Source organism: Dipodomys merriami, unplaced genomic scaffold (genome assembly GCF_024711535.1).
Source record: "Dipodomys merriami isolate MVZ:Mamm:240054 unplaced genomic scaffold, mDipMer1.0.p SCAF_4, whole genome shotgun sequence".
Lineage (NCBI taxonomy): Eukaryota > Metazoa > Chordata > Mammalia > Rodentia > Heteromyidae > Dipodomys > Dipodomys merriami.
The window spans coordinates 73022978-73039104 of NW_027205603.1; the positions used below are offsets into that span (position 1 = coordinate 73022978).

The window sequence follows — 16127 nt, forward strand, 5'->3', positions numbered from 1 at the left end:
ATGGCTACATATGAATCTGTAGAAAACCATACATAGAAAATAGAATTTTAGAAAGAAAAAATGAAGAATGGGCCAAGTTCCAGTGGCTCAAGACTGCAACTTTGGCAACATAGGAGGTTGAGATGGAAGATCATGGTTCAAAGCTAGCCTAAGTAGAAAGAACAAAAAAATCTCTATCTCCAATTAAGTGGCCTCTCTCCCTAAGATATCTGTGCTAGAGGTTTGGTAGTTAGTAGAACATTATCTATAAGAATAAAAGCTAAACAAGAGCATGAGTCCTTGAGTTTAAACCAAAAGAGAGGGAGAGAGAGAGAGAGAGACAGACAGACAGACAGGCAGGCAGACAGTGACAGAGACAGGGACAGAGAGAGGAAAAAGAAATAAAACAGATAACATATAACCATAACTAGGAGGAAATAAAATAAAACAAATAAATAAAATAAAAAGAAACACTTTTTACTGATCTCTGTTAAAATCTTTGAAAAAAAATTTTGTTAATGAAATTAAATTTTACTTAGGAGGGGCATATATAAGATTTTCTCATCAAGTAGTGATTTCCATCACTTAAAATTTTTGAAAAAGAAAAAACAAATGTTCTGGATAAGAAAGAACACCTGGTTGTTATTCGTAAATTCTCCAAGAACAAAGAAGAAAGCTTTATTGGTGACGTGATCAAGAACCCTGGAAAACATTCTCTTCTACTTCATCTAGCATCATAGCTTTTGTTCCAGAGTGGATTGTTCTACCCAAACAGTAGCTTAAAAAGGGCAATCCACACAGATGAAGTAAAATACCATAGCATTCTGACTAACAGATACAGAAATGAGCTTGTTCAAAATTGTACCACAGGAAACTATGACCCCAGAGATGCTTGAAGCAATTTTTCTTACTCTAATATTTTCACAACATAACTGAAGAGAAGTCAGTTTCACATAGAATATGAGAGGATAAACTTATGAAACATTTTTGCAAATATAATTAGCAATAGTACAATCAAACATACTAAATCGATGTGGGCGCTAAATGCAATGACTCTTATAAGAAGAGGGGAAGACAGTATAAAAGCAGTCAGGGTATGTGATCATAGAGATATAAATCATAATGAGACATAGCCAAAGGGAGCTCAGATGTCCATGAGCTGCCCATAGAATGGAACGATTAAGACAAGGAAGAAACATAGAATACAAAAGTTCTGTTGACACCTTGATTTTGGATTTTAGAACGTTGGGTCTTTGGAAGAATGTTTCTGTTGTGTTCAGACTATGGTCTTTCAGGAACTTTGTTATAGCAGCCCAGGGAAACTAATATACCTTCCTTAAAGAAAGAACTTGACAGAGGATTAAAGACCAAAAGAAAGGTCAACATGAAAAGATGATACAAAAAGATCTGATAATATTTCTGTGTTGCATCAATTCTGTGTTGCATCAATGCAATTCTTAACTTTGGAATAGGCTGACAAATTTCCCCTGCTTCTACAACAATTTAAATCAAAGTTTCTTCTCTTATATGGAAGAAAGTCCTGTTAGTACAATCCATTGTATAGCTAAAACTTACCTTCACAAATAGGCACTTTTCCAGTCCAGGTATTATCAGATCTACATACTCTATGTTCTGTTCCACCTGCTAAGAAAAAGCCAGGCTGGCAGGTATAAATTAGAGTATACCCATGAGATGGAAGGTCCATTCCTACTACATTCGCATGAGCAGGTGTTTCTGGTTGTTTACAGCTGTGGGCTATGTCAAAGAAAAGAAAAGAATATTAATTTTCTGTAGATATGTTAAAATTCTAAGAGAGACATGATTTTTCCATGAGATGCCTATAATCATAGCAAAGACCAGAAGATTGCACTTCAAGGTCAACCCAGGCATAAAAGATTACAAGAATCCATTTCCACCAATGATTATAGCCCAGTGCAAAGTGCTTGCCCTCCACATAACTTTTGCAAGCACAGTGGCGTGGCAGAGTGTCTCTTCTTCCAGCAACAAAGTAAAATCTACACAGGAGAATTGTGGTTCAGCATGGCCTGATTATAAAGTAAGACATCTATTTTGGAAATGATAAAATAAATTTTTAAAAAGACTGCTAGGCTGGTTCGAGTGACAGTGTATGCCTAGCAAATATGAAACCTTGAGCTTCTACCAAGTAGTGCCAGAAATGAAAACCAAATTCATTTGAAATGCATCAAAAGATACCTTTTAGAAATATTTATGCCATAATATAAATATAACAAATATTCTACAGAATCAAAAACATCTATGTCAATATGTTGATGGCTCAAAGCCATCACTCTACCATTTGAGCCAGTTTCACCGCCATCTTTTTTGTACCTTATTAAATATCAGAGTCTTACTGACTTTCCTTCCTGGTCTGGCTTTGAACTTTAATCCCCAGATCTCAGCTTCCTTGATAGCTAGGACTACAGGTGTGCAGCATTGGTGCCTGGTATCATTCATGTAATCTTTTGTCTCCTTTTCCATTTTTCCATCCACTTCTAATTCTCTGTTTCCACAACACCTGATATTTAGTTCTTCTGTTTTTATATAAAAGTATTCCTTTCTCAACAGAAATAAATGTTACAAAGTATTTTCCCTAAATAGCAGGCAGCATTAATATATATATATATATATATATATATATATATATTATACACATATGTATACACACATTGTCTCTAAAGATGGTCTCTAAACCAAAGTAATTTGTGGAAAACGTACTTGGAAAAATTATTATCCACTTTTATCCTAATAGAGGTTCATAAAGCTATGAACAGTAGCTAAAATTTTTAATCGTATGTTAATAGGGATTATTTAATGTGGTTGCCGAAATTAATTTATAATTTGGTTAGTTTAATTTTCAAGTGGTATGAATAAAGGTGAGCACAGATCTCTCCCACTGTACTCTATCCATTACACTGCACATATATGCTACACAGTATGAACATGGTATACTTATTTATATCATCATATCCTAAATGTAAGTTTTCAAGGAACCTTCCTCACCTAGCTGTAGTCCCTAAACCTACTGTAAAATGCATATGCTGAAAAATTCTCCTCTAAAAATTAAGCTATAATTAAATAATAGGCCATGCAGAGAGGTGAACAGATGTATCAGTGGAATGCTCTGCTGATTTTTGGTATAGTGCCCCTCTTCTAGAGTGTCTTGGATCATTTGAATCATCTAAGACAAGGATAAATGTGCAGGGTTTATTTGAGGTTAAGTAAATCCTAAATTAAATGTGTTGTAATTACAATTTCTACTCTATCATAGTCAATTTACCATATCATTTCACAATTCAATATATAGATAAAAAGAGGGAAACAGAGAGGAAGTAGATAAAAGTAGTTGCCGACTGAAATTTATTTCTAATTGTGTATTTGAAAAGGTCACTCAAAAACTTTCAGTTTTGTTCCTATAATCTGTACAGAAAATGATGTCAATGTGATATCAGTGAAGTAATTTCCAAATTTCCAATAATCATCTATGATATTTTAACATATTTTCAATTTTCCTTACATACTAAGAGACTCTTTTCATACATTGGTGCAGTGGTATGAGACAAAGAAATTTTCAGAAGGAAACACACACACGCACACATACACATCTACTTTCACCATTGGGAGAATAAGGTACATATAAATTCTACCTCTTATAATGATCATTTCACACACGTTATACTTACGTAGGCATTCTGGCTGAATTCCACTCCAGGTGAGGTCAGGAAGACAAGTACGTGTTGTAGATCCTTGAAGTAAATGTCCTTTTTTACAGTGGAATTGTACAACACTTCCTACCTACAGAAAATTAAAGAAATAAAAAAAAGGTTACACACCTTTAAGTGGATTAAGAAAAGGAAAACATGTGCATGAGAAAACACTTTCAGATGAAATTCTTGAATTTAATAATAGTATTTGAAGAAAATACCTGAAAACTAAAGCTAACACACAATGTGTGTGTGTGTGTGTGTGTGAGAGAGAGAGAGAGAGAAAGAGAGAGAGAGAGAGAGAGAGAGAGAGAGAGAGAGAGAGAGAGAGAGAGAGAAAGAGAGAGAGAAAGAGAGAGAGAGAATCAAAGATAACTAAACACCAAAATAGATAACTATGGGAGTGAACATCAATGAAAAATATGAAAGGCAAATTAATTTTGAAGATGGAAAAACCCAGGGTGAGATTTAAAATCAAAGACTTTTAATCTCAATGAATTTAATTTCAATGAATATGTTGAATCAAAACCATATAACTAAAACCACATGATTTGCAATGTTTCTAAGGAGGTAGAATTTGAAGAGAAAAAATAAAGAACCATATAGTCCTCAAAATGTGGTCTCCAGCCAAATAGGAGTTCAATTTCAGCTAGGAATTTATAAATAATGTGAATCCCAGGGATATATTCCAGAAAAGGGGATTTTTAAGGTATAAACAACATGTATGTAATAAAAAAAACTTCATGTGAATTTAATGATCACAAAGATTTGAGAATAGTTTGTATGAAAGTTAATAATAACATAATGAGCACATACAGAGTTATATATACATATATATTTTCTATTTGTATATATCTATATATCATCTGTTTGAGAGGGAAGTATATTTGAAAAGTTGGTGTGAATGGTTTAAAAAAACAGGAAAATTTAGGTGTTATATACAGTGTTAGAACTAGGACATAGTAAGTGATAAACTTTGAGTCCAAAGTAATGTGCTTGATTTTAATTTTGGATCTGACATTACATGAATAAATTACAGTCTTTTGAGATTTAATTTCTTATCCAGCCATATATATATATATATATATATATATATATATATATATGGATCCTGAGAGCAAATAAACTCTATTTATAATGGTGAATTTGGAGACATAAGTAAGGAAAGGAGTAGTTCTGAAGTATCAAATGTCAGGCTATAGATTGAAAGCATGAAGAGGGTTAGTCCTATTTAGGAGGCTACCACAACCATTTTAGATGAACATATGGTGGTGATCCAGGGCGAAAAAGTTACTAACTTGAAGTATGTTGTAAGGAAAAATCACAAAATATATTAGACATTTAAAGTTAGGAGACAAGATAAGTGTTATTTAGGAGCTGATACTTCACATTTCCCTAATAAATGGACTCTGAGAATACTGTTTTGTTTTAGAATTTATCATGCAGACCCTATGTTCTGTCTTCCTGTTTTGCAGATGAAGAATCAAGTTTAGTCCTATTCTTTCAGATTAAGAATATTTTAATTTTTTCAGACATGTCTCACACATGATCCTAGTGACTCAAGAAGCTGAGGTCTAAGGATTGAGGTTAAAAGCCAGTCCATACAAGAAAATCCATAGTCCCTTATCTCCAATTAACTACCAAAAAGGCAGAAGCAGAATTGTGGCTCAAAGTGGTAGAACCTTAGCCTTGAGCATAAAAGCTCAGGGACAACAAGTAGGCCCTGTGTTCAAGCTCCAAGAGCAACACACACAAGAAAAAACGAACAGTTGAATTTTGATAAATTCATACTTAAAATAATACAAAGGTCTCACTGGAAAACATGGATGTGCATGGAGTTTCCTTTTATGATTCATATATTATTATTTAAGGGCCTAAAACACCATATGAAGTGTTTAACTATTTGCTGCACTTAGATAATAATCTTAATTAAAGATTGGACTTTGATGCATGATATAATACATATAATTATATCACACATAATTATATCATGCATAATCACATTGAACTTGTCATTACCATATTTAATTTGGTAAGTGCAAATATAAGTGGAGTAAATATCTAAAGAGTTAGATTTTAAACAGTCCTCAACTTTAATAACTTTATGAAACAAACTTTGAATCATTGCTCAGAGCTCAATTTAAAGAGAGATAAAACAGTTACTGAAGTATATGTTCTTGAAATTTACTCCATTATTCATTATTAATGTACATGTTTCATCAATAATTGTAACAACTATTTTTTCCCAGGATCACTCTCACAAATATTTACTACAAATTTATTTTTAGTCAGATTATACCAATTTGTAATATTTTTTTTTTTTTTGGTCCGTTGTGGGGGCTTGAACTCTGGGCCTGGGCGCTGTCCCTCAGCTCTTCAGCTCAAGGCGAGCGCTCTACCACTTGAGCTACAGCGCCACTTCCGGTTTTCTGGTGCTTTATTGGAGATAGGAGTCTCATGGTCTCTCCTGCCGGGGCTGGCTTTGAACCGTGATCCTCAGATCTCAGCCTCCTGAGTAGCTAGGATTACAGGCGTGAGCCACCAGCGCCCGGCTAATTTGTAATATTTTTTGACACAAGAGAAATTCTGTTGAATATATGTTTTCAACAAAATTTTGTGATCTCTAAACAAAGATGATATAGTTTATGTGTTAATAGTCTTACCCACATCCCAAACAATTAATTTATATACCTACTATGCTAGGTGTGTTAGCACATGCCTTTAATCCCAGCTACTTTGAAGGCAGAATCAGGAAAATCACAGGTTTAAGAACAGCCCCAGAAAAGTCAGAAAGATCTTCTCTCAAAAAAAAAATAAAGTCAGGCACTGGTAACTCATGCCTGTAATCTTGGGTACTCAAGATGCTGAGACCTGAGGATCAAGGTTCAAAGCCAGCTTAAATAGAAAAGTCCATGAGACTTTAATCTCCAATTAACCACTGAAGAAATCAACAATGGGGTTGTGGGTCAATTGGTAAAGTATGCTAGCCTGGAGAACAAAAGTTTGGGTATGTTGCCCAGGCCCTGAATTCAAGTCCTGACCCTCTTCCTCATCCTCCAGCGACATATTAAAAATAAAAAATAACTCATAGTCAGAACATTTATCTGGCATGAATGAAGCCCTGGGTTCAACATTAAATACTGAAAAAAGAAAAAAAGATGAAGTAATAAAATAAATATATACACATATACACACTTGCATATATATACATCAACAAACTGATGAGTCAAAAACACTGAAATTTAAGAAAAAGAAAATGAAAATAATTGAAAAGTGGTGAGTGCTTTTGTAATTCTTAAATTTTCTTGACTCTCCCAGGATTGGGTTTTCTTTTGTCACAATTTTAATTCCTAGCTCACTACTGAGCACTTAGCACTTGATCAAACCAGAGTAAATATAAAATTTGACATGTTCTAACTCTTTATGAACATATGTGAGTCTCATAGGCACACACCCTGGGGTTGGAATCAAGCACCTTTTACACTTGGCACATGCTTTAATCCTGAGGAATGCTCCTAGCCATCTTCTAGAATTCAGGATTTGAGATTGAGATCATCATTCTCTTCATGATGTGGTGCTGGAGAGAGAAATATTTCCTTGGTTCTATTGCTAATCTAAAATTTTAGAAAATGAGGCAGATAAAAGGCAAGCAGTGGAAAGGATTCAGTAATGCTTCTAAGTCTTCACTTCTGATATTTCTTCCTTTCACCTTTTGGTCCATTCTTTCTTGTGAGGACTAGGACATATTTACACAGGATTTGTAACACCTTTAGGTTTTAGCCAGCTCAAAATAGTAATAGATATTTGCAAGAGTTTTTCTCAACTAAGATAACTTTGCTTATGAGATCATGTTCACTTGGTTTTCACCACTAAATTAGTAGCTACAATTGTTTAACATTTTATTGTTTTTGTTCCATATTGGTTTGGTTAACATATATTTATTATATGTGGGTATATATATATATATATATATATATATATATATATACATATATATACATATATATATATACAGATGGCAAAGTTGATATTACTAGTTTTTTAATAATTTTTTTATTGTGAAAATACTGTACAGAGGGGTTACAGTTGCATGAGCAAGGTATTTGATATTGATATTACTAGTTTAATATACTCAGTCTATTTTTAATTTTAGTAGACAAAGATATAATTACAGTATTGTTACACTTTTGCATATTTATAATTGAGTCTACTCATGTTTATATAAAGTTAAATAATCTACTATATTATATTAGCTCAGATGCCAGGTATTCATAGTTAAGCTACCCTTTTGATTATATTTTTCAAGGATTATAACAACTTCTTAATGCTGAGTTAATGATTCTGTTAATAATGGACACTTCTGAACTCAACCACTTCCCTGATTTCAAAGATTATGCATATGGAACATCAACCTTACTTAGTGTAGAGACATGAGCCTCAACACTCCCAGTGCAGCTGGGAGACTGTCACCATGTTATGTGATCACAACAAAGCTCCTTCTCTTTCAGGATGTCCACTTAATGATGAGAACTATGCTGAGAAGCTAGCTGCCCATTTTTCAAGATTTAAGTCAATTGATAAAGCCCAAAACCCTTTCGTGGAGATATGGATCTAAAGTTGTTTTTTTTTAAACACAATAATAATAAATCCCAAGACTTGTTTTCCCACTTTTGTATTCTCTGAACCAGTGGGAGGCAAGGCGGAAGAATTGGAAATATGATCAAACCAAACTTCATACTGTGTCTGAACTGTAGATAAATGAAATCTATTTTTAGCAACAAAAATATGACACTTTAGAGGAGCCCTTCTTTTAGAAACAAATGCATTGAGATTCACCCTGAATTTCACTCAGAATAGCACAATTTAGAAAGCCATGCAAGTGTAAGCAATTGGTTAATGTGTAAATTGGCTATTTCCTTGTGGAATCAGTGTGTACTTGGGCTCCCCTTAGACTCCTAAAACAGAAAACTTTCTGAATCTCTGCATAAATCTAAATGGAAAAGGAGAGAACAACGTCAGCCACACATGATTGCACCTGCTAAAGAGCACAGGTATAACAAGCCAGCCATGTGTTTTAAAATAATGGGTTATGGTTAGATCATGTTTTTAAGAAATTTCCCATATCAATGTCAGTATCATGCCCGGCTTCAGTGGCTCACATCTATAATCCTAGCTACTCAGGATGCTGAGATCTGAGGATCACGGTTGAAAGCCAGCGGGGCAGGAAAGTCCGTGAGCCTATCTCCATAAACCACTAGAAAACTGTGGCTCAAACAGCAGAGTGCTCGCCTGGAGTTGAAGAGCTGAGGTATAGCACCCAAGCCCAGAGTTCAAGCCCCACAATTGACAAACAAAACAAAACAAAATGTCAGTATCATGTATACAACAGCAGCATTGATGAATAATCATATCTTTATACATTTCTGTTTTACTCAGAAGTCTCTTCTTGAACTCTTCCCATGTTACTTCTCCTTATGGAACCCAGTATCTTCCTGTAGAGTTTACTCACTTACTCTCTGACTTATTGACAATTTTTTTTCTGCACCACTTACACATTTTCAAATGTTCAATGCTAGCTTTCCTTTTTCTCTTCCTTTATATTCATGTAAATATTTTCTACTTTTGGAAGCATATTTATGATTTTCTAATTTCTTTAATTTACCCCCAGGAACATGAGAAATTCAAGACATTCATGAATGCCAACATGACTTTGACATATTTTCTGTTCCACAAGATTACCAGCACAAGAATCAATGAAGTTTTGAGTTGACTGTACTAAATGCAAGGGTCTATTTAAAGCACCTACTTAACCTGGGCATAGTTGCACACAACTATAATCACAGTGCTCAGGATTCATAATCAAGAGGAGCAGGTCAATGGCAGGAAGATCTTGCCATTGTTGTTTAAGGCAGGAAGCAGATTTAAGGTTACTCTGGACTACACAGTGGGGTGCTGTCTCAGGAACAAGGAGAAAAACAAAAAAGAAATACCCACCTGAAATCCAAATGTGTGGTTCTGAGACCCATGTCGCGGCACTCCAGGGTTGTCACAGGACGTACGAGTGGGTTCTAATGTAAAGGTTAAAAACAAAATATTCCTCACCATTTATATTAGATTGATTCCTGCCATGCAAAACATGTATGAGAGAAATATAAATGTGCCTAAAATATCATGAGAATGTCCTGGGTAACAATAAATTCTGCAGTTATAAAAGCATCTCTCCAAGAACAGAAGCTGCCTACACTAGAAGCAAGAAATTCAGGTACTTTTCAGAAGGCTGAGATCTGAGGATCACAGTTCAAAGCAAAACTGTGCAGGAAAGTCTTTGAGAAACTTATCTCCAATAACCTACTCAAAAAAATAAAAGCTGGAGCTATGGTTTAAGTGGTAGAACTCTAGCCTTGAACAAAGTTCAGGGATAGTGCCTAGGCCCTGAGTTCAAACTCCAAGACTTGCACAAAAAACAGGAAGAAAGGAAGGCAGACAGGCGGGCAGAAAGAAAGAATTCAAGCAGATGGTATTTAGTATGCATCATGTAATTTTTGAACTTTGAACCCTTCTAACAGGAAAACAAGTTAACATCCAACTAATATTGCAGACACAAAGTTAAGGAAAGATATAAGATTTGAAAAAAAAAGTTTATAAGCATAAAACATTAGCTTAAGACATTGCTAAGTTGTGATTTCTAGGTAGGGCAATATTCCTCTTGAAAAATAAGGGATTTTTTTTTTCCAAAAACAGAATGTAATATTTAGAGTCACTCTTAAGAACAAAAGACTGTTGATCTCTGAGTTGGTTGCTTATTTGATAGTTTATATGGTTAAAGTATTTAGCATGGCATTTAATGTGTGAATTACAGAAACATGCATATAGCCATTCTGAAATTCACATTTTTGGACGTCTTTTGGAAATGATTTTTTTTTTGGTCAGTTATGAGGCCTGAACTCTGGGCCTCTGGGCCTGGGTGTTGTCCCTCTGCTCTTCAGCTCAAGGCTAGCACTCTACCACTTGCGCCACAGTGCCACTTCCAGCTTTTTCTGTTTATGTGGTGCTGAGCAATCAAACCCAAGGCCTCATGCACGCAAGGCAAGCATTCTATCACCGAACCATCTTCTCAGCCCTGGTAAGGGTTTTTATCTCACAGTAATGTGCTTTAATATTTTAGATAGATCAAAAAATGATATCTTTATTAACCACATGATTCTGATATTTGTCCTTTCTTTTCCATTTTAGGGATATATGACAAAAGTTTCAAGTGTTTCTTCAGGACATTTCAAAAGCTCACATATATACCTATATATATGTATATGTATATTTATATGATAACTCCCTATTAGTTGTTCCTTTCAGTGCCTTCAAATTATTTTACATTTAAAGGTAATTTTAAAGGTATTTTAAATATTAAATTATAGGTTTTATGATAAAGATATTCATTAAATAGCACTGCTACCTATGAATCCCAAAGGCTGAATATCATCAGCCTTTAACTGCTGTTACCTATACAGTGAGGTGAAGAGCCACTCCAGGTACCATCTGCTTGACATATTCGTGTGCTGGAACCCACTAGTATGAAAGGAGAATTGCAGCTGAATGACACTTCTGACTGGTAGATAAAGCTTTTTCCTTCCCGTTTTCCTTGGGAAGGTATACCAGGATCACCACAAAACTTAGCTGGAAGTGAAAATAGACACTTATCACAGAGAAGAATTAGGAATCAGCAGAGTAAAAACAGTTTACAAAAACAGAAACAAACCACAGAAACAGGGAACAAAAGTGATGTGATATCCATTATAATCTATCCTGACAATTTTTTCTAGATAATAAATACTGATTAATTAGGAGGTAGTAACTAGGCAGATTGTGGTTCAGGAACAGTCTGGAAAATAGGTTAAGAAGACTCATCTCAATAAGTAAGGTGGCAATGTGACTTATATCTGTGGTCCTAGCCATTTATGGGGTAGAGGTAGGAAAAATGTGGTGTGAAACCAGCTTCAGCCAAAACATTTGGTACCCTATCTACAACTTGAACAACTCTATCCTTTCTACTAATCACCCCAACTACTTAATAATTTTCTAGACAATCTCTACTTTGAGGATTAATTTTGAAAAAAAAAGAAGAAGAAGAAGAAGAAGAAGAAGATAGGCATTGTGGAGTGAACCTAAATCCCAGTAGAAACAGGAAGGTCACAGATTTTTTTTCCTGTCTGGTTTGGCTTTGAACCTTGATCCTGAAATGTCAGCCTCTTAAATACCTAAGATTACAGGTGTGAGACACCAGCGCTCACCCTGCTTCTTTAGATATTTTGAGGTTTTTTTTTTTTAACAACTCCATAGTTGAACTAGCAAATTCGAAGAGTTTAAGTAACAGTTGGGATTTTAGAACATAACCTTAAGCACAGAAATTACACTTACGCAAGCACTGTGGTACTTCGCCACTCCAGGTACCATTTCCTACACAGGTTAAAACAGCGGGAAAGGACAGTTCATATCCAGGGGAACAGATGTAGCTGATACTAAAGCCCCAGTCAAAATTTGTTCCTTCCAGCCTTCCATTAGAGATCTGGGGAGGAGCTGAGCAGGTAACAGCTGCAATTACATTAAAATGATTAGACACAGCTGTTGAGATCTCCTGAGTATAAAATAAATAAATAAATATCATTAGGAGAAGCATATGTGCTAATTTAACCTTTCAGAGGACAATGCTGTGTGACATGTTTTATTTTCTGCTAGCAGTATTCCTGAAGTATCCTGGAATTAATCCCACCAGGATGCACTTTTCTTTGGCAGCATAATGGCCACTCCTTGTCAGAGATTCTGCTACAAAATAGCAAGCTGCTTGACACAGAAGGAAGGGCAAACAGAGGGTGACCTTCCATTTGATATACTGTAACTGATAAATTATTGGCTTTATGTAAAATTACTTTCCAAGGACCTTTAGAAAGATTGAGTGTGGGGTGGTTTGCCTCTATATAATAACTAAGGATTTCTTTTCCTTTATAGCTAATTGTTTTATAGCATTTTTGAAAAAATAGATCATAAGTCTGCATACATGATCCAAGGTGGTTTCCATAAACTACTGGTTTCATATGTTAATCTATTACAAGAAATATGCATATATAACTAAAATTAAAATGTCCTAGGTTGTCTTCAGAGAGGTGCCAATTTCAAAATCTAAAAATGAGGAGTGTATTTTCATTAATAGTAATATATGTTGATTTTTTGGGTGTTTGCTAGCATTGAAATCAAATTGAATTATATGAAATGTCTGTTCAACTATTTTATGTATTGTCTAATCCTAATGACTGATATTTCACTACAAATTTCACTTTAGTGATCCTGTTTTACTCTGATTTATACATAAAATATTATAAATAGTATATAAAACTATCCGAGATCTCATTCAGGAACTGTGTTTCCTCTCTACCTCAAGAAACATGCAAGTACTTTTTAAATTATTATTTTTGGCTACAGTAAAAGGCAAGGAGATGTGAACCTATCAATTCACAGATACAAAACCATGAAGGAATGAGAAATATTAATTATTAAAACTATTATTGATCACAAAACATGAAAATATTTCCAGCTGGTAACATCAGAGTAATAAGTATATGCCTATATTGAATTATAGAATAATTATCTACTGCATTTTTGAAGAAATAGGCATTCACTTTTGTTTAAGAAAAAATAAAATTTTGTAATTCAGGCTGTCCTCAAATTAGAGAGTCTTGTCCTCTCTTTGTGACTTGACTCAAAGGGCTTAGTATATGAAAGCTATAAGTCTTTAAATTCTTTTACAACCATTCACCATTCCATGTAACAATGTTAGTTACATGCCAGATATATTTTGTCTGTTTTTTCTGTTGCATTCAGTATTATTACTCATAGTGAGATACATGATGTTTTTTGTCAAAATATCACTTTAAAATCCTGAATAATACAATAGATTAGATAAAATTTATTTCAAGAAAGACACTACAGCCATTTTTCAGTAGCAGAGAAAGACATAAAGAATATATAAATATACTTTCAATTTGCATATAAAATAAGGAAATACGTTGGTGAAATCATGATCAGACCTCTGCAAGTTGGCATCACTCCACTCCATGTGCCATTTGTTGTACAAGTCCTGCTTCTAGAACCATTGGATTCCATGGTATAGCCTGGCTGGCACATGTAGGAAACATTCTGTCCAACCACATAATGGTCTCCATATCTCAGGCCATTGGCTGGGATGCCTGGGTCTCCACAACTGATGACTATCAGGATTGGGTTAGAAGAGCAGATGGTTAATGTGACTCATATTTAATGGAAAAGAGTAGTAAGCATATGTTGTACTTAGAACATAACCAGGGAAAATTAGATCTTCATGTTCATTTTTAATCATAAAATATAAGCATATTTAAATCACAGACTGGCAGATCTTGATTATGTATGCTTGTTACATTGTGTATGCACGTAGTTTATACATGGCTACCATGTTATTCTGTGGTATTCTGCAATCTGCAAAATAGCACCTTCCCTATACCAGTGTGCACTGATGCAATAAATTATTTTTATTCTTTTTTAATTTTTTTTACTCTGGCCGCTAAGCTACCACTGAACCATGCGTCCAGGACTTTGATTTTAGTGTTATTGTTGTTGTTGGTTGTTCTCAGCTAATTTTTTTTTTTCAGGTTGGTCATGGGGTCTGAAATCTGGGCCTGGGCACTGTCCCTCAGCTCTTCAGCTCAAGGCTAGCGCTCTACCATTGAGCCATAGTGCCGCCACTTCTGGCTTTTTCTGCTTATGTGGTACTGAGGAATCGAACCCACGACCTCATGCATGCAAGGCAACGTTCTACCACTGAGCAACTTTCCCAGCCCCATCTCAGATAAGTTTGAATGTCAAATTTTCCCTGCTCTCTAGAGTAGCTGGAATTACAGTTTTTTACTACTATAATCAACTTAATTTTGAAATAGTCAGAAAACTTTTGTTGGGTTCGATTCAATCCTCAATCTGCCTTCTGAATAACTAGAATTATGTGTGCCCCACCATGACCAACTGCTTTGGTGAACTGTGTTAGTCTGCGTTATATTCCTATGGAAAGATCACTTTACAAGATTGAATTTCTAATATATTTGAAGTCTGTATTCCTCCAGAAATTGTCTTGTTGTATTGTCTTGAATATTTTCTCTACTGCATTACTCAGATGGATACTAAAACCATTTTTACTAAAGTAACATTGTGATGGAATAAAGCAGTGGCTAAAGTCCAACATTTGAATTTATCACAAACCACAAAATGCATCCGGTTTCTGAGCTCAGTGAAAAGTGAAAATGTTTGGTTGGTGGTGGAGAAGTCAGTTCCCCTTGCCAGCACCTGCTAACTCAGCAGAAGGACAACAATAAAAGCACTCTAATCCAGTCTAGCATGGATTAGGATGAGACCTTCCCAGTCCAAACAGTTTCCCAATACTCTGTAATGCTATTTACCAGATTAAAGGACAATCACTGCTTTTCACTATCCCCAAATTCAAATATATTCTTCGTAACATTTCACACTTCTGTCCAGATCCCATGGTGAAATGGGGGAATTTTAGTGATAATACAATTGACTGTGTAAAATGTGATAGTGGTACCAGGCAGACACAGGAATGAGGAAGCCAGACAGGGTCAGAGGCACTAGGCTATGTGCGCAGAAAGCCTAGAAGTGCTAGAATACTGGAAGCTCCCACAAAGCCTCCTAGAATCCTTAGCACAGACCCACTGACTCAGTGGACTCCAGCCCTAAAAATGTTTGCAAAAATAAAGTTGTGAAGTATGTGGGATGCTCATCAAAGAGCATTAACTCTAGGCACAGGATTATTCTAAGCACAAGATTCTTAGCAATTGCACTAGTCTTATGACCACAGGGACGAATGCCCGTGTAACACAATGATTTATTATGATGACATATAAAAACCTGCACGAAGAAATGACACAGAAAAAAAAGAGTAACCCAAACAGAATTAAAGAATAAAATGCATAAGGACTGTAAGTAAAGTCACAAAATTGCTCTTTTAAGGTTTTGGTCAAGGAATTAGTAAAAAGCTTTCTTTCAGGTAATTGGAAAAAGAAAAATGCAAAGTACACAATACATTCTTCAGAGGTTAAAAATATACAGTACATTTAACTTCTAGTCTTCTGAATCTTTGCTTTTAAAATGGTAAATAATTTCATGTATCTGTACTCCCTTTGCTTTCTCTCCCTCTCTCACTGAGAAGCTCATTTTCCCTGTATTAGGACTTTCCAGGTTATAGGTTAAAATGGATGTAGAAACTGAAGATTTTAATGCAAGTCAATTAAGTTGCATTTAGTAATTTTCTACTCTGATGTGTATGTCAAGATTTTTTTCATATTATTTTTTCTTTTAATCTACTTAGCTCAAGATATTGTAAGACAGTGATTG

The 16127-nt window shown here is 34.9% G+C and overlaps 1 protein-coding gene across 4 annotated transcripts in view; it reads right to left on the minus strand.

The window, feature by feature from the left end:
- Csmd3 (CUB and Sushi multiple domains 3) overlaps positions 1–16127 on the minus strand; it is a 928259-nt gene that overhangs the window by 13650 nt on the left and 898482 nt on the right. For all 4 annotated transcript variants that reach the window (XM_069991287.1, XM_069991286.1, XM_069991285.1 and 1 more), the window contains 6 exons: positions 13778–13957; positions 12114–12287; positions 11199–11372; positions 9696–9769; positions 3681–3792; positions 1555–1734 (listed from right to left, as the gene is read on the minus strand). In XM_069991287.1, coding sequence (XP_069847388.1) covers positions 1555–1734; positions 3681–3792; positions 9696–9769; positions 11199–11372; positions 12114–12287; positions 13778–13957 — 894 coding nt within the window. The remainder of the gene's footprint in view (positions 1–1554; positions 1735–3680; positions 3793–9695; positions 9770–11198; positions 11373–12113; positions 12288–13777; positions 13958–16127) is intronic.